This window comes from Nyctibius grandis, chromosome 4 (assembly GCF_013368605.1).
Source record: "Nyctibius grandis isolate bNycGra1 chromosome 4, bNycGra1.pri, whole genome shotgun sequence".
NCBI classification, from domain to species: domain Eukaryota; kingdom Metazoa; phylum Chordata; class Aves; order Nyctibiiformes; family Nyctibiidae; genus Nyctibius; species Nyctibius grandis.
Window position 1 is genome coordinate 80,800,136 of NC_090661.1, and position 25,110 is coordinate 80,825,245.

Below are 25,110 nucleotides of genomic sequence, written 5' to 3' on the forward strand. Positions count from 1 at the left end.
TGTTCTGGGGCTGGTGCAGTTGCTTTGTTAAGACAGGCATGTGGGGCCAGTGGGCGAGTAAGAGCTGACCACCGCAAGAGCCGACCACTGACAACTGGGACCTGCAGGCTGAACAAGGGCAGGCTGAATGCATGCAAGGGTCCGTGAAGGGGGAGTGATCTGCATGTTCAAAGCACCATCGTCAGCCTAGCCAAGGTTTTCAGAAATGACCAATAACATGGCAAACATCTGCTTTTAGGAGGCCAAGGCAACTATTCAACTTTCCAGAGGGCAGGTGCTTACCTCTTCCAAAATAAGAGCCTTCCTGCTGCGTTTCCCATGTGTCCAGGCTGCAAAGCACTCTAAGTCATTAGCCACTCTCAAAACATATCAGCAGCTAGTATTTTTTACTCAACAAAAGCAAAACTAATGGAAACACACACACAACTAGTCCCCAAAATAGAACATTTTTCCAAGAGGTGAACGATCCCTCTCTACATGTTCTTAGGACCCTATGGAGAGAGAGGCACAAGGGCTCATATTGTTTTGACAGCCAGGCAGACAAACAAATACTTCTGTTTCAGCTTAATATTCCTGGAACTCAAAATGCCAGCCTGAAAAAAAAAGTACCACAAAACATTGTCATGCCATCGATCTGACATCAGAAAGACAACCTTGGGGAGTGACAGCCCAAGAGAAGCAACAGACCACTGCGCCGTGCCACCGGGGGCGCGCAGACCTTCCATCGCACACCTTACATAGCCTCCTCTCGCCAGCGCTGCCGGTCTGCTGTATCATCTTACCCATATTCCCCCATACTGGGTCGCCTGCAGGGATAAAAATAAAACAATCGCTGCTAGATTCTGTTATATGCGGCCTGTATCTCCTCCTCCACAAAGTTTCCTTGTTATCAGTATAGAATTAATTTGCACAACAACCTTCCAAGGTAACTTAGAAGGCACAGCAGGTTTCTAACATCTAAGCTCTTTCTCATTTCAAGAGCGACTATCTGAATAATTGGTGGGGAGGAGCTTGGCTGCTCTGTAATACAGCAACTGTAATACAATTAGAGTGATGCTGCTAGCATGAAACAGCGGCAGATCCAATGTCCAGAACTCGAACTGGAACTGTTTGTTATTACTTCACATCTATATTGCAGTATTAGCCACGGGCCATGACCAAGTCCAGTCCTGGTCCTTCTGGCATCAACTTTTATCTTTTAGACAGGGGATGACAAAGATCATTGGAAGGATTTGAAGTAACATTAAAAATACCTGACATAGTCAGGAACTTGTGTCCCACTGAAAATTAATGGCACCTACCGTGGGACTTGGATACTTGGGAAAAAATGCTTGGGCAACCTGAAACTTTGGTCAGGTACAGGCATTTTTACAGTCACAGAAGACTGTTTCTGTTCTTGCAAGACATGAAAAAAAGTTCCACAGTGGGTACACATCAACAACAGGCTGCTTTTTGCATACACAGGGGTGAGAGTAGGGAGCACTGTGAGCCACAAAGATAGGCAAGCAGTGCATATTCTCTGCTCAGAGATCATTTCCAGGATGATCATCTCAACAGAAGGGGCCAGGAGGCCCCAAAAAGCAGGTGCAGAGACCAATGGGCTACTTCCCAGTGCCATGCGCTTGTCCTGACTGGTCTCTTTGCCTCCTTTCTCTACTCCCAGGCCAAAGGCAATGGATCTGAAGAATTTCCCCTGAGAAATATCAATACTCACATGACAGCTGGAGCTTCTTATGTCATTGCAAGCCTAGCTCCAGCAGAACCAAAATCTCACTACTCCTAATGAAGTTGTCTGAGTAGGCAACACTGAGGAACGATTTGCTGCAGGACAAACGCTTGGGGAGAGGATATTGTGTACCAGCTCCTCACATGTGATCACTGATCCCTCTAGCAGATAGCCCTGTGGGCCATGAAGGTCAGTGCTCCTGCAGTGGACAAAGTGCTGGAGTGGAAGAGGCTCTGATGCCAGGGAACCCAGATTTGATCTTTGATGAATCTGGCCATGGCTTACTGCAGAAAGTTTTACAGTTTCTGCAACAGGAAGGCATCGAGCTTTTCAGGAAAACTTTTTAGGAAAGTAGGGAGCTTTTCAAAGGTTGGAGAGTGTACGTTCACATCTTTTTGTCGAGCTGTGCCCATGTTACCAGAGCTGAGCAGGGCTGAGCACCACATCACTTTCTCAGCAGAGAAAGGCATTTCAGAAGTCAGATGGATACTGAGAGTGGCGGCACTGGAGAAAACCAAGACAGTAGGTAGGGGAAGGTGGCTTTCTGGTGGTGCACATACAAGAGATGAGGATCTTGTCAGGATGGCACCTCTCCCGTTGCCCATTGTGCCACTGCCAAACCACTTGTGCACAGCATGACAGAAAAGAGCAGTGCAGTGCTCCTAACCCACATAGCATCGGGCTTGACAAGGGCATAAGAAGATAAAAGAGGAGTTTTGTTTTATTATAGCCGACATGCAGGCATCACATTATCTTAGTCATACTGAAGCTAAGTAGCTAAATTGCCAGGTTTAATGTTTCAGGTCACATCAGGGAATAATTTTACCAGCAGATGTAAAGATCGTCCTTTGGAGTGGGTAGCACTCAAGGTCAGAGTCAGCAAATCCTCCTCTAAAAATAGACTCTAGTTGCAAAGTTGGTAAGATTTCTTTTGTCGTTCTGCTTCACTTCACAGGACCCAGCTACCTAGAGCACCCACCTAAGCTTTCAGGTAAGGCTAAGCAATATACATTTGCTGCTGTACTTCTTGTGCTCCTTTTCTTCCTTTTATAACCTAGTTTAGTAAACCAGGGAGAGGACTGAGAGCTGGCAAACTTTCTAAGATAACTGATAACTTCAGAAGCTTGTTGCAGAGAAACAAAAGCTTAAAATTATTGCAGAGTCGAAGAGGTTTTTAAAGTATAATTTATAATATTTTAAAAACACAAACTGGTCATGTTACAGGAATGACTTTATAAAATAGGAAACAAGGTGCCAAAAATGTATTTATCTTAGAGATCATTCCAATTTAAATTTCAAAAGTTAGGAATAAAAACGCAATTTTTCAAGGTTTTGTAACATCCGTTCCAGAATATTTTGCTTATTCTTTGATAATTTCTCCACCCTCCAGTCAAATCTAACTTTTCCAATTGAATTACAATTCTCTCAGATGACGCCGTTTTAAGTTTCTTTGGGTACTCTCATAATATTTAATGAAATCTCAGCTTAATCTGTTTTAAATTAACCAGTTCAGTCAACAATAAAGAATGAGGGCAAAAATAAGTTTTTAAAAAGTCATCAGTCGCTTAGAAATTCATTGAAATAGCTGGTTAGTTACAAATATTCACAGCAGGAGGGTCTGGGAAATAATTGCACAGAGGCTATGATTCTTCTGGTTTTAAACTGTTTAAAGATGAATGCATTGGATGAGCTATTTTACAGTCCTTGAACACTTCAAGCATAAGAATGGAGGGGTAAAGTAAAGGAACTGAAGCAAATGACAGTTTTTGGTAAAGACTAGGACAGGAATAAGGAACATGGGTCTGTGTTATTCTTCACTTAAGTATACTGCAGGTACCCTGGGGATTTCCAGTTTTGGATGTACAACACTTCGCTTAATTCTTTTAGGGCTCTTTTAGAGAAAGATTTTCTTTTAGAGAAGGACTTACTCCTCCTCCTTCCCAAGAAGTATTTGTACGAAATTAATTTTTTTGGTCTAGTGTTAGGGAAAAAACCATCCAAGGAACCTTTGCAGCGCCGTACTTCATTGAAGTACCCTGGGGCACAGCAAGCGCCAGGGTACACAAGAAAGCATGTAGCTTTTCATGGCTGTTGCCAGTGTTTGGAGTCTGAGCAAATTGTCATGGGAATGGCATATCAGGGAGCACCATTTTAAATTCATTTAGTTAAATCATCCGACAAAGCAAGCTTTTGTTACTGCAGCTAACCAACTCTCAGCTCAACTGATGTACTTTGAGTCATGAAAAGCTTAGAAACCAAAGCACTGTTTACCCTCCTCCCAAGTGCAAACACTGCGCTCCAGACAGCATGTGCCTTGGCTTCTGCAAGGAGAACTTTCCAGTTTATAAAACAGCCCTCTGCTTAGTCATACTCGAAAACGGTAAGTACTTTTTCACCCTGAAGGGAGGTATGTACCTGGCATGCTGGCTGGAAATGGAAGAACAAAATATTTCTTAGGAATTCAGGAACTTGCTCAATAGATCCTCCCTCACTATTTCAGAAGACCCTCAAGTCATTAGATCTGATTTTTGTCTGCCTTCAGCACCGAGAGAGTGCTTACCTGGAGACAGGTTACTAAACTGGATTCAAGCCTTTTTCATGTTTTTTTGAAAATGTAGGAGAATTGGTATTCTCCATCCTTACCTTCTCTCAGGTACTTCCCTCTCTTGTACACACCTGCTACAGACGCTTTTTCTCCATGAAGGTCTTATCTAAGGTAGTTATTAAACCGAAAGAAATAAGTAAATAAAAATAAAAGCATTATCTTTGCAGTTGTCTGAAAGCCAAGAAGGTCTCAGGTTTGGACCCCCTGGAAGACAGATGTCCTCTGATTTCAGTGGCATTGAATTCCATCTGATAAATAAAAACATTCAAATAAATCAGCTCTCCATACAACAACAGAAAAAAATGGGAATAATTTCTCAGTAACAAGCACTTCATGCACAATAAATGATTTCTTAATCATAATTACAGGGGTTTTTTTGCACTTTATTGTTCTTCTTTCAAATGTAGTGTTCATAGCAGTAGATAAATTCAGTCCCTGCACTTGAGAGTTAAACTGCTGACTAATTTCAAGTGCACGATGTTTATCTCCTGCTGCATTGGTGTGGGCATAAGGTCTACTGCAAATGTCATTACTTCTGTAGACTTCTCATGAAAGGCCCAGAGCTGACAGACAGATAGTCTGCTTTGGTTATTTTCTTTCCCTCCCTTGGCATCTTGGAAAAAAACCTTAAGTATCACAACTCCACTCCTTTTTCAGAGCTGTCATGAGGAAAGAGGTAGGAAGCAAAATCTCAAAGCATCAAAACAGGAAAAAGATCAAAATCTGCCTCCACATTTACAGATAGGTTATGTATTTAGGTGTTTGCTGGATGCTGAAAACCTTTAATTCCCAGCTAAATCAAAAGAATTTGCAATTAGTTGTTATTTTCAGGGAGAAGTAGTTTTTAGACAACCCTCTGAGTACAAAACTGAGGCTGGTACACTTCTGTACACCAAATTAAATTTAATAAATCCAGTATCAAAAGCCTTACTAGCACAGGTGACTGATGTCCTATGGGCTGGGAGAACTCCCAAGAGCAGGAAACACAGGTGGTAAAGAATTTAAACTATTCTGCTATATAACTATGGACTGAAGAGGGCATTAAGGCAAGGAAGACCTGTGCCCTATGTCAGGCAGGACAGAACAGCTAACAGGATTACAGTTGTTGTTTCTAAAGGAAAGAGCAAGGAAAATTGTCTTCTGTCTCTATTTTTCTCTCCATCTCTTATTTGCCTAGCCTCTCTCGTTGCATGTTTGTAGAGCACACCAACACCATTGGGCTCTGACCTTAAGGGGGGTCTACAGCTTCAGGCACACAAACACAGCGACAAATTGGCAGGCAGAGTACACATGCTTGGGGCAATCGCAGTGATGGAGGAACCCCCAGGTCAGGGAGGGGGTGCAGAAAAGAATGGGAGAGGGTACACAGGTCTGTACAAAGGACAAAGGCAAATGAAACCCTTTTCTGCACATGTCTGCTTCTATTTTTTTTTTATTTTTTTTTTTTTTAATCTCTACAGCTGACTTGGATCTTAACTCCCAGGCATAAATCTTGCCAAATTATTTGGCATCCTTATACACAGCTTGCACTGGATGTTAAGCCAAAAATATTAAGAAACGTAGTATTTTCTTATGTAGATAATGACTTATAGCTTTCAGTCTCAAAGTACTCAGAAACTTCCACCACATCTGGAAAACCACCATTAGAAATGTACACGCCACCACCGAAGCTCTGACGTTCACCTCTAGATATGAACCTCATTTTTTTCTCCCCATCTGTGGGATTACAAAACTGTACAGCTCATGACTGATGTTTCCAAAAGCATTAACTATCTACAAATTTTGGGGGTGGGGGAGGCACATCCCTCCAGTTGAACAAACCTGAAAACAGGCCACTATGTTCTGTGACTTCCCAGGGCTTTCCTGGAAATTTTGGGTTAATTTGAGTAGTTCAAGGGGCTAAGAACAAGGTGCAGAAAGGAAATCTTTCACTGCCATATCACTGCTCCAGCCAGTAGACTGTGTTCACTCTCTGAATTAAACAGCAGATAAACTGGCAGATTTTCCTTTTTTTCCCTTGCACTTTCTTTCCTCCCTACCCGTTTTGTTAAAAATAAAATAAAAAAGCTAAAGAGCTCTATGAGAAATTCCATTTGGCAGCTGTAGAGTGGATAGTGAACATAAAGAAGAGATTCCTTTGCTGTGCCTAATGCATGCTGCTTATCCAAATTAGCCACACAATTACTTCTATAAATGCAAAAATAGTTTAATGTTTTTTTTCTAGTGCACAGCACTCGAGAATGACTTAAAATGCAGTGTAATTTGCCACAGTGTATGTCCTGAAGTGGCTCGCTAATGAAAAGAGGATTAACTCTCCATTATTCTGAATTACCATTTTGTGAAATCACTAACAATGTTTTCATTTATATACATATAACCCAAGGGGGAGAAATATTCCAGCCATCCAAGTGATTAACAAATAAAATTCATTAGATAACATGCACTTTGGTCTTATTTATGAAGAGAAAGATTAGGGTATAAAAATGCAGATGACTGAATTTTTTATCATCCTTGTTCTGGTAATACACTTAGGTCCATGACAGCGTAATTGGTGAGCACCAGCAGTTCAGAGTTACAGTCACACGCTGGATTGAGAAGCAGAACCCGCAGAGTGTCAGGATTGGCAGACAAAACCTCACAGGCTTGAGCATCGGACCCTGGTCCCACTGAGGTTGACCCGGCACTTGGCTGCTGACTGGCCACCGCAGGGTGGGTGCTGAGAGGGAACAGGAAGGTCTCCGCAGGTCACACAGCCTGGCCTCTGCAAAGCACAGCAGAGAGCAAGAGAAGAGCCGTGGCTTGGGCACGGGGGAAGAGTGGGACGAGCTGCAGAAGCCCTGCCTCGCTGGAAGGGAACTCCTGGTCCCAGAGGCAGGGCTCCGTTCCTCACTACGCCCCAAAGTTGGGCTTAAGCCTTCCTGCTGAGGAGAACCTCTCTGGGGCAATGGCAGTTCCTGCCGACTCTCCCCTTCATCCCTTCCCCATGAAATAAGAAAGGCTGTCCTGTGCTGGAGCAGCACTTCCAGGAGCAAGCAGGGTGCGGAGTCCCTTGTGCAAAGGGCACAAGGACCGTCCCTACTCCGGAGAGCCTTCACATCCAAGGTTGTGCATCCCCAGCACAGTGCAGTGCCATGAAGTGACTGCCAAGCTGTACAGAAAAGCTGCACAGGTACCTCAGTCAGCCTGCACTAATGAGTCTATAAGGCAAAGCATCTTAGCCCAAACAAAGCACCGCAAGGGGTGGGAGACTGCTCCGACAAGCCTGTGCCTGGGTAACCCTGCAATCTGTCTGCCATCCGACTGTACCGGGTGAACACCCTGCCAGGGACAGTCTCCCCTCCCCGGAGGTCTGCAAAAGAAATCTGAGCTTTCCCTACCTGGGTTTGTGCTAGACAGTCATCCTTATATCCACAACAGCCCTAAGAACAACCACCAAAAAAAAAAAAAAAATCCAATCCACTTTTCACTTTTTAATCCAAGAGGGCAGGCCTAGGGAACAGTCTTCCCTTAGCTCTATTTGGTGTACACAGAACAGTAAGTGATGAGGTTAGACATCTTTGGTTCCTGGAAAGACACAAGCCTTTCCATCCTTCTCCCCACAACCAAATGCTCCATGGCAATTCCAGAGCTCAAGTAGCAAACCAGCCCCTTTTTCCCTCTTCCCCTCCTCCTGGTTAAATTCTGCTACTTCTTACTTAGTCTAGAGTAAAATCTGAAATACTACTTTATTAGAGGAATTTCAACTGATGCTTTCCTGTGCTCTAATTCAATTTAAAAATCCCTGCAGCAGATAACATTGGCAAGGCATAAAAGAACATAGCTTACTTGAAAGTTCAGGGAGCATATGGCTTCCCAAGACAGACAGAAATGAATACTTCTCAGCAGAGGTCTAACTTTCAGAGTGCTAACCAAGCTTCCAACTGAGACGGTGTTCCAGTACCACAAACGATCCCTTGCAGATGTAATTGCCCTGTTCTGAGGTCTGCAGTCTATAAGCAGGACTATTGGTGTAACAAATCAATGTGCTGTGGCCACTGAGCGTGATTACTGATTACATTGCTTTCTCTTCTTCCCTTCGTTTCCTCCCCTCCCATTTTACGGAGTCGTGAATAAAAGCACAGTCAGTCCTTCAGCATCAAGGCAAAAGGCTCTCAGTTAAGATAACTCCTTACTAGACAAACAGCAGTTCTTATCAAGTTCTAGATAACAGCCTATTCACTCCCCAAGTCAGACTGTATTAGATTTGAATCTCTGACAGTCTAACATTATCTACGCTGTTGAGTCTGCATGTAGAATTAGCATAATTCTGGCATGGGAAGGAAAAAGGCTCTGCTGGGGAACGGCTACTGAGGACACAGAGACAGGACTTGGTGCTGCTCAGAGGCATGCAAGACCCAGCCCAAGGTAGATTTGCTAGAAGCTGGAATTCTCAGAGCCCTTTATAAATCCCAGAGGACCGCTTAGCTAAACATCCTCATCATGTTTTAGGAAGCTTGGCTGAAAGCTAGATCCCCTTGCCAGTGAAAGCAAGCCAACTTTCGAACAAAGGTGTACATATGCCAAACAAAAACCGACTCCACAATCTTGCCTAGCTTTGGAGTAGGAAAACAGGCATCATTTGGCTTTTTCAAGTTTTGTGGAGAAACAGAACATGACAGGCACAAAAGAGCCCAAACTGAGGGAACAAACCCCATGGATACAGGGGGTGTCAGTGAAAAATGGTCCTCCTGCTTGCAGAGGAGCTCTTCAACAGCTGCACAAAGGCACCAGTCAGATTTTTGTAACTAAAAGGACACAAACGTCACCAGTGGCCAACACAAAAGATTTGTGGGCATCACAACAGGATTTGTTGCCTGCAAGAATGGTGGATTTTTAGCAGGCTGTACTCACACGCTTCATAAAATCAAGCCCAACTTCACCCCTTCTTGTTACGTGTCTCCTACAGAACTGCAAGGTTCAACTTCTCCCTTCAAGGGGATGAGAGACAGTAGCAATCGCTGCCCTGAAACATCAGGCAGTCTAGCAGGAGAAACAAGACAGACCCAACAGGGAGATGGAGCAGTCAAGGAAGTCTGCAGCAGAAGGCTGGCAACATGGATAACAGGGAAACTTGTTTTCAGAGGACAAGAGGGGAAGATGGTTAAGTGACAACTGGCAACAGGGTAAAGAGGAGATCAGGCATGTGGCCAGCCCCAAATTCTAGTTCCTAGAGGTTTGCTGTAGCATAAAGATCAGCTGCATGAGCAGTTTAAATTCCTGCTGACAACTTGTAAAATAAAATGTGCTTTGCCTTCAGAAATGTGCAAATCCACACAAGAAAACCAAAGGAGACATTACAACACCCATGTTCCTCACAATAATCCTTCTCTGACATTGTGCCAGGATCTATGACATGAGTATTTGTCTGGTAGCATGCAGAGTTTCCAGTGCTGTTAATTTGGACTGAAAAGCTCTCATGTACACCTTTATCACTTGTCAATCACTCCCTTGTTTCTTGTTCTTTACTGAGAATACATGGATGCACTGTACCTTAGCATTCCCCCTGCAAAATTTTCTTCAAGTAATCAAAAAATTAAAATAAAAAATAATCTGAAAAACCCTTGACCTAAACACACACAGTCAACACTGTATGTGTGGGGATACCAGCTGACTTCTCTGGCAGGACAGTGCAGTGCCACACCGGAGCTAAGGAGCACAGCATTGCACTCCTGCAGCTGTACTGCCCCTGCAGTGGCTGGTACGGTTGCTGCCGGTGCAAGGGTTTCTGTATCACACATATTTCACTGGACTTCCACCTGAGATACTCCAGCTGCAGGGGATCAGGAAAGTTAAACATGTATGCAAAAAACCCACCTGTCCAACAGACAAGAATACTCTTGCAAACATACAGTTACCCACCATGTCCTAAGGCAGTGTCTTCATAAAGGAATTGCCGAGGGAGGTGTTGAGACTCAAGTTAGTCTCTGGCCTTTAACTTCCCTCACCAGCTCTGTGAAAGCCTTAAGCTGCCCTCAGCTCCTGCAGCTCATGGGGTCAGTGCCCAGCTCCTAAGTAGGGCACAGCCTTGGGGAAGTGGGGGATGAGCCAGACCACCTAACTGGGGTGTAACTGTTGACTCCACAGCTGAGGGAGGCAAACTCTACAGGGGAAAGTCTAAATCAGGACAGCAGCTGAGGAAATCACAGCCAGCAGGAGAGAATCTGGACCTTCAAGAGATGTGGAAAGCTGACACAAAAGGATTCAATACTAGCAGACAGCTCAAACACATGGGACATTCAGGTTGTCAGTTCTGAGCGACACAGCTCTGACAACACGGCCAGGCAAAGGGTGTTGTTTTTGGCAACATTAACGACACACTGATTTTAATTACAGGGTAACACTATGCCATTGCTCCCTTCTGTGCTATACCTTCATCAGTGCTTCCTCCTTCCCACTTGGCACGTATGCATCTAGGTTTAAAAAAAAAAAAAAAAAAAAAAAAAAAAAAGAGTGAACCTGAAAAAAGTAAGTCCTTGAGTCCATCCTGGCTAAAATATATTTTGTCAGTCAATGATGCTGCAAAAAGGCAAACTCCCATTCCTGGAAACAGCTTGCGAGGGTCATTGTGCAGGGCTGCATTAAGATCTTGAAAGAGTAGAACAGATGCACGCAGCATTCACCTGAATGGAGACATTTAACTTCCTTGAGTTGCTGAAAATCACATGAAAGAGAAGCCTTTAGGAGATTCACAATTAATGATAAAGACATTTTAAATTTCCCCCTTCTAGTCCCCCTAGGTGCTCTAGATCCCTTGGATCAGGCTGCTAGACCTACCAAATTCTTACCAGTGGATTTTCTAGGAAGCAAATTCCCAGTGGAGACCAACCTTGGGTGATGACAAACCTTTGGCTTTTGTTCCCATTGCTGGTGAGCTCATCCAACAAAGTATTCCTCGCCTAGTTCAGGGGAGGCAGAAATCCAGGTGCGAATCTGCGTCTGCCACAGAGCAGGTATATCCATCTCACACCATGCCCAATCACACCTGGCTAGTGCTGCTCCCAGCATCCCACAACTGGAGCAGAACTCGCTTGCTTTGTGCTTAACATTCTGTTTTGGTTGCATTCCAGCTTTCTTGCACGTCCTGAGCACACTACTCCATGGACAAGATGACATCAGCACGTTTGAACGCTGGGAAGAAAAATGCATATACAGCAATCAAAGTAGATACTGATGAGGATTACTGTACCCCAGGTGCATTTGAATTGGAACGACTCTTCTGGAAAGGATGCCCGAAGTACACTCATGTCAATGAAGTCTGGCCCAACCTCTACATAGGGAATGAGTAAGTGTGTACATAGTACCTCTACATAGCAGAGGAGTTAAGTACATCTCTTCTACATAGCATATGACCAAGCTGTACCAAGTACAGCTCACCAAGGGAGCAGGGTGTTTCTTTCCTCCTCCTACCCATCTGCTAGTATTTAGGAGTGATGATCTGATTTGATGAGCTACTGACAGATGTCAGAGTTCTATAGAGCAATTGGAGCCTGCCATGGCCCTTACAGATAGAGGGACACACTGCTGGCTGCTGCTGCCTTCAAGAAAGTGCTGGGTAAGTGCGGCGGGGTCTACTATTAAAGACTGAGTAACAGGAGCAGTTTGTGGCACCAGTGCAGGCTGCAGAGGTTGAAGCTAGTCACGATCTATTTTAAATGTCTCATTTTCAAGGAGTAATTTGTCATTTATCTCCGAGTGAAGGTCCTGCCACAGTTACATGAAAGAAGGAGCATGGCTTAGATGTGTAGCACCATGGCTTAGATTGGTTTAAGCCTAAAATAAAGCGTTTTGACATGGTCTCCCACAGCATCCTTGCAGCTAACTGAGGAAGTGTGTGGTCTGGATGATCGGGTAGTGAGGTGATTGTGAACTGGCTGAAGGAAAGAAGCCAGAGAGTGGTGGTCAATGGGACTGAGTCCAGTTGGAGGCCTGTGTCTAGCGGAGTCCCTCAAGGGTCGGTACTGGGACCAGTACTATTCAATATATTCATTAATGACTTGGATGAGGGAATAGAGTGCACTGTCAGCAAGTTCGCTGATGACACAAAACTGGGAGGAGTGGCTGACGCGCTGGAAGGCTGCGCAGCCATTCAGAGGGACCTGGACAGGCTGGAGAGTTGGGCGGAGAGAAATTTAATGAAATATAATAAGGGCAAGTGTTAGAGTCCTGCATCTGGGCAAGAACAACCCCATGTACCAGTACAAGTTGGGGGCAGAGCTGTTGGAGAGCAGCGTAGGGCAAAGGGACCTGGGGGTCCTAGTGGACAGCAGGATGACCATGAGCCAGCAGTGTGCCCTTGTGGCCAAGAAGGCCAATGGCATCCTGGGGTGTATTAGAAGGGGTGTGGTCAGCACGGTTCGAGAGAGGTTCTCCTCCCCCTCTTACTCTGCCCTGGTGAGGCCGCATCTGGAGTATTGTGTCCAGTTCTGGGCCCCTCAGTTCAAGAAGGACAGGGAACTGCTAGAGAGAGTCCAGCGCAGAGCCACGAAGATGATTAAGGGAGTGGAACATCTCCCTTATGAGGAGAGGCTGAGGGAGCTGGGTCTCTTTAGCTTGGAGAAGAGGAGACTGAGGGGTGACCTCATTAATGTTTATAAATATGTAAAGGGCAAGGGTCAAGAGGAGGGAGCCAGGCTCTTCTCAGTGACATCCCTTGACAGGACAAGGGGCAATGGGTGCAAGCTGGAACACAGGAGATTCCACATAAATACAAGGAAAAACTTCTTTACGGTGAGGGTGACTGAACACTGGAACAGGCTGCCCAGAGAGGTTGTGGAGTCTCCTTCTCTGGAGACATTCAAAACCCGCCTGGACGCGTTCCTGTGTGATATGGTCTAGGTAATCCTGCTCCGGCAGGGGGATTGGGCTAGATGATCTTTCGAGGTCCCTTCCAATCCCTGACATTCTGTGATTCTGTGATTTTATGTGCAGTGGGATGAAAACAGTTTCTGAAATGTGGCATGCAAGTGACCTTCATAATTTGTCTTCTCCCTTGCGGTAAAGTAATATAGATGTTAGGTCTCTCATCTAGACAATGACAAAATAATGCAAACGAAAAAGTATCTTCTTCGTCACCTTATAGATACCATATTTTTTGTCAGTTATTTCATTAGCCTTTTAAATTAATTGACATAGAATTTAATTGAAATGTTATATTAGATGATGTGGTGCTTAGGGATATTGTTTAGTGGTAGACTTGGTAGTGTTAAGTTAATGGTTGGACTCGATGATCTTAAAGGTCCTTTCCAACCAAAATGATTCTGTGATTCTGTGATTCTATGTAATTCTTGAAAAGTGACTGGAGAGGCAGCTCAACCCACCATTATATTTCTGCATTCCCAAGCCCGTGCTTGTGTACATGGAGTACTCTGCATTTCCAAATCGCTCAAGAGATTAAAAACAAACAGAACCCTGTAGAAGGCAAAGCTGCAGAGACATGTCTCACTGATCAGACCAAGTGTGATTTGGAAAAAAAACAAACCCACAAAACAGACTTAGCTTTGCTGAGCACAGGATTAAGCTAGAAACAGCCTATTCTGACAAGCAGAGATGACTGCTGCAGCAGGGAGACATGCCATCAGAAAATCCCCCAACGCAAACCCTGTGCAGAGCAAGAGAGCTTTTCTTACCCCGTAGGCATTATTGGTCCCCTTCCCATTTTCCTCTACACCCAGCGGTAACATGACATTTCTTTTGCATCATCACTGGAAGGCACAAGCAGGACCCCCACTGGCACCAAAGTTCTCAATAATTTTTTTAAAGGGTCCTAAAATTCATCTGTTCCCAGCTTATAAAAGAGGAAAGATATATAGCCTTGAAAGTTACAAGGCTCCTAGTATCATCGACCAATTACTTCTGTGGTGCCAGAGGCAACAGAAAGACACACAAGAGTTCTGGGCTTTAACCAAGCCGGGGCTCCCACTTTGAGAGACGGGAAAAAAAAAAACAACCAAAACTTAAGTGATGGGAAGTGCCTAGCCAAATGACTCAGGAACAAAGGAAAAGGAGGCTGAGTTGTCCTCTCCCCATCCTACCCTGCCCCTCTTGTTAGACATTTCTAACTAAAGATTCAGTGTGAAGAACAGCCTCTTCCAGCATTTATTTCCTACTTCCTTGTTCAAAATCACCAACAGAATTATTTTGAATGAAGTTGTTAGAATAATTTCCCTCTTATCTCTGTGATGAAGCTACAGCTCTGCCCTCTGAGCAAAGGGATCAAACGAGACAATACATCTTTGGTCAGTCAGTCTCTAAGTCCAGGACACCAGCCACTGACTCTTTCATGCAATTGTTCCTGTAGCAGTGGCTTGTTACACCTTGTATTTATAAATGCTAGGAGGCACAACCTTGAATACAATACACACCTGCGCTCTGTACAAGCTAACCAGAGGAACAGAAAAACAAGCTTCTTGAGAGGTCCTTAGAGCTACACCCACTTACGCTGGGCAGTTTTTTATTTCTGCAGGAGACAGGTCTTAAGTCAGGAGGAAACACAATGGTGCTTCAAGGGGAAACAAGTCCCCACATGACTGGGACAGAGTAAGAAAGCAAAAGGAGAAGGAAAAAGAAGTGGGGAGCAGGTGGGAAGTGAACAGAAGTAAAACTTCACCAGAAAATGAGTCCCCCTGCAAGAGAATGACTATTGTCAGCCAGGTAAGGGCAAACTTGACGTCCAGTAGCAGAAAATCTGAGATGAGAACTGGTCTGCAGGCAAGATGCAGCTTTCATTACCAGAACTAAAATTTGATTTGAAGCAGGCAAAGTCCAGGTACCTCTATATGTTTCCTCAGCCAGCTCCACATCTTACTTCTGACCAACAGCTTCCCACTTCAGTGTGGCAGGGTTTTTTGTATTGTTTTATTTTAAGATCTTGCTGTAGCACTGGTTGCCAAAGAGCTGCCATGGAGACGTGAACAGATGTTGGGTGTATTTGCATCCTTAGCCATGCTAAATTAAGGTTGATCTTGAAAGAATTTAGCGGAGCTCATCAACAAAATCAAGTGAACACACACATGCAGAGTTTATCTTCAGAGCCTTCACATCTGTGCTTCATTCCTGCCTCCTGCATTTACAAGGTTAACAGGACTTGTGACTGCTTATGGAAATGCTAATTAATTACCCTGACTACGTAACCACATCTTCCTTCTAATGCAATACAGGCTATCAAGGAGCCCTGTGAGGCCACTCAATCCTTTTGTTACAAGGCTTCGCTGCAGATGTTGCCCAGAGGCAATGAAATCTCCATTGCCCTGTCAGGCCCAGAATAATCAAAGCCTCAAAATATAACATGCTGTGTTCAGCTCCAATTGAAATTTTCCTCCAGCAAGTTCCAAGGACTTTTAAAGACCAGACACTGGAACTTGTAGGAGACAGCCCAGTGATAGGAGTAAAACATGCTTTGCCAAGGTTTTGATTAATCTACCAGGATTAGTGCTTGCATGTATCCTCCTCACATCCACAAGTCTTCTAAAGGGATAGCAAGCAGCTTTGTCTTGCTCCTTTCTTTCACTGGCCACCAGGTTACTTGCATGGGCAGTTTTACTGGCTAATCGCAAGCCTGCTTGGTTCATTGCAATCACATGAAAAACCTCTGCCAGTTATGCAGCTTGTAGTTTCTTCTTGCGGCTCTTCAGTGATCACCTTATTACCCGAGATGATGTTCATGGTTGCACATTTCTGAATTTCAAAGAATATTTTAGCTGAAGACAAAGGCCTCCAAAGATTTTGTTCTCCTCTTAACCTCTAGCTCTCATTAGGATTTAAGGCCTGATCACAATTTCAGGTCTCTGTGTTCTCAAACTACTCACAGAGGAAAAGAAGTCTTCTGGAGTCTAATTCCTTACAGGTTAAATATGAAAAATATTTTTCTGGATATGCAGCTGAACTGAGCTTGCACTTCAAGAAAGCTGGGGTCTGTTTGTCCCAGTAGAGCCCCAGAGTTTATGGTCTTGAGAACTAACACATGTAAGGTTCAACAAGACACATGAGTAACTCAAACCTACAGATTTGAGTGTATGATAATTAAGATATATAACTAAACTTTAAATATATGCTTAACTGAAACTCATTCTCTCCTCTTCCCTTTCCTCAGAAAAACAATACAGTATGGCTTTTTCCAAGTGACTAAGCAGAAAGACAGTTTATACCAATCTAGAAGAAAATAGATGGGACTTGCTCAGGGTAGCAAACAGTTACCTCCCACTGTTTAGCATTATGAACTCCTAGGATCTACACCAGCATTAATCATATAAAAATAGGAGAGTATGCAGATTTAGATTATAACAACACGCTTGAGGACATAGTTTCAACTCTGTCAGTACGAGAATCTGCCAACTGCAACAGCAGTTTAACAATCCAGAAAATCAGATCTGTAACACTGGACCATAAACCTCTTAAAGCAGCAATGGTTTCCAAGGCAAGTAACACCTCCTCACCCAACACCTCTGTCTATAGGTGATTTCTGACACTTGGCGAGTGACTGAAGTCAAGACCAGGAACAGACTGCATCACATGTGTTTGATGCCTTTGCTGTATAGGAAGCACAGAGGCATTTCCTCTATCTAGGTTGCATCACTTACAAAAACACCGCCCACCATTCTGGGCTAGAGGAAAATTGACCACTAAATCTTTTTCTACCACAAATTATGAAGATCCTGTTCAGTATTTTCAGTGGTACCTAAAAATTCTTCTAATTCACACTGAACAGTAGGTATCCACAGAAATGGAGCAATAAGTCAGAAGGAAAAGGGGATACAATGCTACACTATCTCCAGATTCCTGCAATGCTGGAGTTACCAAAGGAAATTGGGTCAGTATTATTGGAAATTCTCAACATCTCCCCTCAGGAGGAAGAACTGCCAGATCTTCTCAAGAAAGTGTCAATATCGCCTATATTCAGGAAGCTTCGTTCTGACACTGACCATCTGGTAAATTATCATCCTGCACTAAGCTTTCCTTCAGCGTTTAAGAAAATGGAAAAGTTTGAGGGAGACAATTCCTCTTCTAGTAACATGTTGCCTCAGATTTCCTTGTGTTTTGTGAATCTGGGTCACGTCAATCTGTGGCTTTAACAGTCTATACTGAAACATGCTTGCATTGCTCAACCCTCACATGAAGCTTAACAGACTTGGCTCTACTTAGAGCTCATAAGCATACCAGTTGTCCGGTTGACCAGTACCAGCTATAAGGTGCTCACTTACCTGTGGAGGGAGCTGCTCTGCCCACACCCTCACGAGGCGTTTCGGAGGATTACTTCCCTTCCTTAGATGCACTTGGGTTTTCATCATGAGCCGCCTTCTCTTCCCTTTGTTAGCTGCTTTTAATATACTTAATACTTGACGTGGAGGTGCAGGCTGCAGTGCCTGCATGTTGGTTTTCCCCTCTCTTCCAACTCCATTGGTTTGGGCATCTTCCTGATGAAAGCAGCTGGGACTAAAGCTTGTTATGACAGTATTTTTGAACAGAGAGAGAAGAGATTTGGTACACTGGAGACAGCAACTTGAAAGGAAGGATTTTCTTTCACGTTGTATATACTTACATTGTTGCTTCCAGAAGAAAGCAGAGTTTGCTACAGCACTTGCTTTTAATCCTATGAATCTTAGCTCTAAAACTGACAGCAGGCACAGTTAAAAGTCTCGGACAAGCCCTTTACTTGCCCTTGCACAACCCAAGAGATGTAAATAGTCTTTTGGGAACCATCTGAAAATGGATGACATTTTTGTTTAGGTCAGTTCTCACTCTTGGTGACAGTCTGTTATTCTCAATATATCCCTATGTGAAAGTGATTTTCTCTCCAATTTTCACCATTTAGGTGGCACTCCCACATCAAAGTACTCCCCCTTGCCTCAGAACTTTAAAAACCTAAGTCCATCTGTCCTACAGTAAATGCAGGGTCTGATTCAGCAAAGCACTAAGCTCTCACTTAACATGCTTTACTATAGAGAGAAGGACTTCTGGGTATGCTTAACTTTAGCATATGTTTATGAGCTCCGAATTGAAGAGCTGAGGAGTTTTTACATGGGACCAATCTGCCCAGTTCACCTCTTACCAAACTGAATTATACTGAAAGTTTCACTGTTACCTCCCACTGCCACACTTCACCTTCTCTGCAAAGGAACACATTCAAGGCAGACACTGGAGACCACAGTTGCATCGTGTAAGAGGAAATCAAGTGTTATTAGCACAGATGGTGAAGATACACAAAATGAAAACAATTGCAAGAGTAGTCAAATGCTTACGGCTTCACTTATACTGGTGTTTGTAGCAAACTCTTCTTTACAATGGCTACTTAAAATTCAACCATAATCACAAAAATGGTAATATTAATTAGCAATTTATTAGGAAACAGCAGCACCCAAAGAGGAACACTGCTAGCTTGACTGTTAAACTCTGGTAGGGAGCCAATTTCAAGGGAAAAAAAATCTGTGCCATTTCTAGCTGAAAGTGTCTTAGAGTCATAAATCCTCCAATAAGGTATATGACTCATATACCCCTGAAAGATCTATGCTATTAGTCACCTCAACCAATCAGATATTTGCAGATATTTATGCTTGATTTATTCCTTCCTTTCATCTAAAATACTGATACCTCAAGCATGATAAAAACTGAAGGAAGACCAAAAGCATTCCCCCTTGGGACGTAACCAGGAGCATCATGCACGATGAAACACACAAAAAAATTAGGCTCTAACTAAAGTAAACAGATAATGAGGGATGCTTCCACAACAGCATCTACACTACAGATTCAGTTGAGGCTAGAAAGCAAGCCAGTCCTTCACACAAAGCTGGAGTTCACTGATGGCTAAAGCTAGCCCAAGCAAACACGTCAAGGGCCACAGTAACATTTCCATTTACAAGCATATGGGTCCACCCATGAGGGCTTAACAGCCTGTTTCTTGCTCCCTGTTAACTGGCAATCAACATGCTGAAGACCCAGCATGACCTCAAGTTTAACTGCCTGTATTATGGCAGTGTGAGTCTCAGCACAGGCCATCCCTGCCCAATAGTATTTGTGACGAATGGGCAAGGTAAAAAGACAGCTGATGGGAGTGAAAAAGCAGAGAACCCAGGTCAGTATGACAAGTGGTGGTGCAACTGGGCTGTCCTGCCTAGCTTTTGGGTGAAAGGTTTTACAAGAAAAAAAGTGAGGAAAATTTTTGAAAGAACAGTAGAGATAACTTTTATGAACAACATAATTATTCAAGTGGCAAGACTGGTGGGATGGAGAGAAAGGAGAAAGAGCATAAGTTCGTCCTAATCTCTGTATCAAGTTTGAAACCAAACACTCTTGCTCTTGAAAAAGAGTGTCACTTCAGCTTTCTTCAAAAGATGCAGATTCTAAATCCCAAGGCAGGCACCTCTTGCAGTCCAGTGAACTTTATTTTGTATTGCACAATAACTGTTTCCTCAGATCTCTACACAACATTATGTATTAGAAACCTTAGGAAAAGCTTTCCATAGATAATATTGTCCAGGTATCTGCTGTTAGCAAGGTACCTGACATCCTCTTTACACATGACATGCAATAGCTCAGCCTGCAGATGCACAAGCCACATGCCCACAGGACCTACACTGACCATGCTCCACTTAGCCAGGGCAAATGTTTTAGGTCTTGGTGCAACTAACAGGTTCTACACACAGCACAGTTTGAGTATCTATTCCAGTGAAAATGTGGAGATCTTAACATATTTGAGTGCTCAACACTGAGCATTCATTTTCTGGAAGTTTTCTAGATTAGCAATGCCAGTATAAAGAAGAAAATGTGCATCCATATTATAAAGAAAGAAGATTATATTGGGAAAGGCTACATTCAGTCCAAAAGGATATTGCTGGATCAGTCTATGTACAAAGTGTAACTAAAAAGCAGGTAACATTTTAAAATCAGCTTATTCCAAGCATTGAGGAGAACACTACAAATAGTGGAGTAGATAACCCTCTAAGTATTTCCTTGGTACACTTATAATTTACTTTAAAAATAAGAGATTTCACAGATGATTTGGTTACATCTGAACATTTATGATGGGCTTTTTGCAACAGCATTCAAGGTTGATCTCCTGCTGCTTCTCATTCCCTTTCCAGCCCAAGCCATGGGAAAGATAGTGAGCTAACAGAGTAACAGTGCGCATATTCCCAAACTCCAACAGGACAAGGGCCAGACAATGCTATGCAAATTGTGATGCAAATTGAACACCTAACTGCCTTGCCTTTAATGGATTAAATAAAAAGGGGGAGGATTAATTCCGTCCCGGGCCCCAAATTCACAGTATGCAGCTACAGGGAAGACTGGAAGGTGGAGGGGGAAGTTCCCAGGAGCTTGGCCAGACTGAGCCAACTGCTTCTGCAGTTAGTGAAAGCCAGTATCCCTTCTTTCTGAATACCCATTGAAACACTGGGGCCGCTGAACACTTAAAAATGAGATCCTAAGACACAGAACAAGACTGTAAGTGCGACCATCAGAAATGAATGCATTAGATGCACCCACTGTGTCAAAAGGCAATCTCCTGAGAATCTAATCAAGGAAACAGGAAAACTGGATTTCAGATGAATGTGTCAAATGCTAATGATTGTCATGCAACCTATTGTTTGACATTGTCCTTGCTCAGAACAACTTCATCATTTAATTCAAATGCTATTTATTAGCCTGAGCAGTGCCTGCAGAAACCAAAGCTTGGTAGTATCTACAGCCCATGAAAAACTTTGTTTTTCCACTGACTCAAACTACCCTGCAGTCCTACTTCCTATTCAGCACACAGGTCTCCACTTGCAGGGCTTCTAGTCAAGCACAGATCTCTGAGCTGAAACCATTAGTCTCTCAAGGTTTGTTGGATACATGCTTTGGGCCAAGCCTGGTGAATGGAAAATGTATTTTCTCTACTCTAGCATCAGGGAGGCAAAACAAAGTAAGACTTAATTCGAAAGCAGAATCTGTAGTTCACCTCAAGGACATCAAAACCAAGAGAAGTAGTTATTCACTGCACCTTTACTCTTTGGCCAGGACATTTAATCTGGTTTTTATGTACTGGCCATCCTCATAGTCCAGAACTGAAGTGTCTTTGCTGGCGAAGTGTATAGAGCATATCCACCTGAACAGAATCCTAAAGCACAAGTCTTTTAAAAGGAAGGAGAAAAAAGAAATATATTTCTAGGTCAATCGCTGCAACAAGAATATAAAGGGAAGGAGTGAGCATTATTTAATCTGAGGTGAAGGTGGCAAATCACAGCACTAGCAGCAACATGCTGCGGCTTCTCTGTCCTCCAGTCTACTGAGCTTAGGCAGGCATCACCACACTAACTGGAATTTTTATTTATTTTTAAAATCACCACATAGGGGACTTCTGACATTATTTCATAGGGAAAATGCCAGTAGGGTCAAGACATTATCACTCCTGGCCAGAAAGGAATTTCTGCAGGGAGAAAGGTCTACTCAGAACAGCCAATTATCATGAGCTTAATTTAAATCATAGGTAAAAGCATAGGTAAGACCTTCTGTATTCATATCCCAGTTAACTGCTCTAATCACTAGGTTCTTGACCGCTCAAAGGGGGATTTTGACTTTGACAGAGGCTGGGAAGGTGGAGTCAACTTCAAGCCATTCTGAGCTGTCACCACTAGAATTATGAAACACAACAGGTAGCCCACCACAACGTCCTGTGTGACAGCAGCTGCATTTACACACTGAAATGTTCAGGAAACATTCATGGAGAGAGGTACTTCTTAGTTGGAAAAAGCTGTTTCACATCATGCACTAATTCATTTATGGCAGCAATAGTTATGTGAAAATATATTAACAGAATGAAGCCTATGCATTTTTTTGGTAAAAATCTCAGTACTCTTCCTGGGCACTAAAGAAACCTGACAGCTTTTCCAGAACAAAACTTTCCAAAATTAAAAGCTTCCTGTAATGGAACAAGAAAGTTTTTACATGCCTGTCCACAAACTACACTTTTTGAGGAATTTCAGGCTGCTCGCAAACACTTAAAGTGGGTATTGGGCACACAAAAATCTAGGATTTCCTCTCCTATCTGATTTCCCTTCTCCAAGGGAAGGGAGGACAAGAATAAATTAGAATATTGGGCTAGATATATACCTTCCAGCTTTCACTGAAGGCTAATATCCAATTTCCATATCTAGTTCTTTTTGCTTTAGACCTCTGGTTTAACCAAACATGACAGTAAAAGGAAACCTGATCAGGAGTTGTGTCCACAGAGGGTGATTTTAAGTTATTTTTATTTTTTAAAATAGGAATGGAGAAAAAACTCAGTAACTTCTTTTAGGGATTAAGAGCTTCTTTTTGAATCCCAGATGATCTTACTACTCATGTATCACTGACTCTTTTATTAGTTCTGCAATATCAATTGAAGGGGAAAGCAGCATTCATGGGTCCTATTTCAAAAGTTCTGCCACTGATTTACCTTTATGACTTTAAATAATTCATTCTATTTCTTTCTGTATCTCAAGTTTCTTCTTGTACAAGATGGATAGAAGCCAGTATTGCCTACATTACAAAGGTGCCAGGAAAATAAATTCATTTTTAAGGTGCTCTAAGGACCTGGGAGAGATAGTTATGAACTCCAAAAGGATCATTCACTCTGAATGACAGTGTCTTAAGATCTTTACAATGGTAAATGATGCACTTTTGAAGCATTATCAGTTTCATTAACATATACAAGATACCAAAGCAGAGAAAGTTTTTTTTTTTTGCTGGCTTGCGGGGTAAGAAGCTTCTTCACTCACATGACAGCTCTTTTTTTTAACAGGAAAACTGCATTAGATCGCTACAGCCTTGAGAAGGCAGGCTTCACCCACATCCTCAATGCGGCCCATGGTCAGCGGAACGTGGACACAGGACCAGAATATTATCACGACATGACTGTGGAGTACCACGGAGTGGAAGCAGATGACCTCCCTACTTTCAAGCTCAGCCAGTTCTTTTATTCAGCTTCTAAATTCATTGACAATGCGCTTCAGGATGAAAGAAGTAAGGAGGGTGCTGAAAATCATTAAAAACAGTACAGTATTTACACCATGTGATTATAAGCATAGTTCCATATATTCAACCTTGTGGGAATGAAACAAGACCAATACAGTTTAACAAAGCATATAAAACTAGTAGCAGGGAACTAGTTTAAGAGCAGGCAGCGATGCAACTAGGACCTTTCTACTGCAGAGCTAGTACCAGCCCAAGAGCCCCTTACCAAGCACTTTGATAAAAGTCCACATCACAGCTTGCATTAAGGTCTCCTGCCTGATAGAGGTTTTTTGTTGTTGTTTTTGAGTCCTTCATAAACACATCAGAGACAATCACACATTGCACAGGTTCCATGAATTAGCTGTCTTTTTCCTCAAAGTAGCCCCTATTAAGAAAGGTTTAATGAATATTATTTGCATAGTGATGGGAGTGGAACATGAGTGCTCTGCAGATTCCAGGGTGTCACTCCACAGCTTCTCACTCTGCAGCATTAGATTCACTCTACAAATATAAAAACCACCTTCCTACCTGGCCATCAGATCTGCCCCAAGCTATAACAGATTGATCTCTCTGCCATCTTCCAAGCAGCAGGGGACCGAAACAACTCTGACAGGAGAGATCTAGAAACATTTCATTAAAGCCTTTGTAATTTCTCAGCTTGATTACTACAATTCATGATTTGGTGACCTCCAGCAGTGTTCTATCAGAAAGCTTTACACTGATGTGAAGGACAGCCTAGGCCTCACACTGGTGTTCAATATTACACCTACTCCTTCCACTTCTTTTTTTTTTTTTTTTAATGTCGCTACAGGATATTTTACCAGAAACCAGCTGAGAAACTTAAAGACTTTCCTGCTGACCTACAAAGACCTTAATATCAGAGAGTCACATATCAAGTTTCTAGCCTTGTGTCAGCTTCTGTTCTTGGCTGTTTAGCTCAGCTGTAGCCAGCTACTACCTGCCTTGGCCCCTGTAGCCAGCCAGGTCTTTACAATTTTACCCTTTCAGCAGGTACAGTCTACAGCAACAGTCCCTTCCCTTGTTCAGTAGAAAGTCTTCAAAGCAGTTCAGTTTTAAAAATCAAAGTCCTAATAACAGAAGAAACTGCTTCAGGAGCTTGCTTGTGAAGAAAGGCACCTGGCATTTCAAAAAAGTATGTCTGAAGCGTTGCCTTTGGTAAGGAGTGGGTAACTAACACACACTTGTGTCTAGCCATGGCTGGAGGCCAGAGGTCAGTATGAGAAATAAGAAATGCAGACTTCCCCACTCCCTTCACCCTCCTGTTCCTGTAACACCTTTGTCCGCTGCATGGAGGTGAAGAAATGAGCACATGGGAAGCAGCAAAGGCTAGAAAAAAACCTTGCACCCCAACAGATATTGAGGCAGGGAAGGATGGGAGAGGGGGAGTATCAACCTTTTTGTTTCAAAACCACATCAAAGTCCAGGAAGTTCTGAGACAGTATCAAGGACCAGTCCAGCGCTGAAACACAATATCAAATCAAAGAGTGACTGGATGAACTTCTACAAAACAAAAAAAAAAATCTGCACTTAAGTAGATACTACCTGCTGCAATAATTTCTGTAGCTGTGCACTGCCTGCCACATTTCATATGGTTTTTCAACAAGATAGCTAGGATCTCTTCTGATGGACACCAATAAAATAATTACTGTAACACACATGAATAGAAAGACCAAGCTCTGAACTTTAACATGAGGGAAAAGTACACTACATGCACATCTCCTATCCCAGCCAAATATATGCATAAAGGCACATACGC

At 43.0% G+C, this 25,110-nt stretch overlaps 1 protein-coding gene across 1 annotated transcript in view; it reads left to right on the forward strand.

The window, feature by feature from the left end:
- The first annotated feature begins 2,596 nt into the window (after window positions 1-2,596).
- Window positions 2,597-25,110, forward strand: part of DUSP29 (dual specificity phosphatase 29) — a 30,562-nt gene continuing 8,048 nt past the window's right edge. The window contains exons 1-3 of the mRNA XM_068399124.1: window positions 2,597-2,717; window positions 11,438-11,652; window positions 23,122-23,342. Of these exons, the coding sequence (XP_068255225.1) occupies window positions 11,468-11,652; window positions 23,122-23,342 (406 nt within the window). The 5' untranslated portion in view covers window positions 2,597-2,717; window positions 11,438-11,467. The remainder of the gene's footprint in view (window positions 2,718-11,437; window positions 11,653-23,121; window positions 23,343-25,110) is intronic.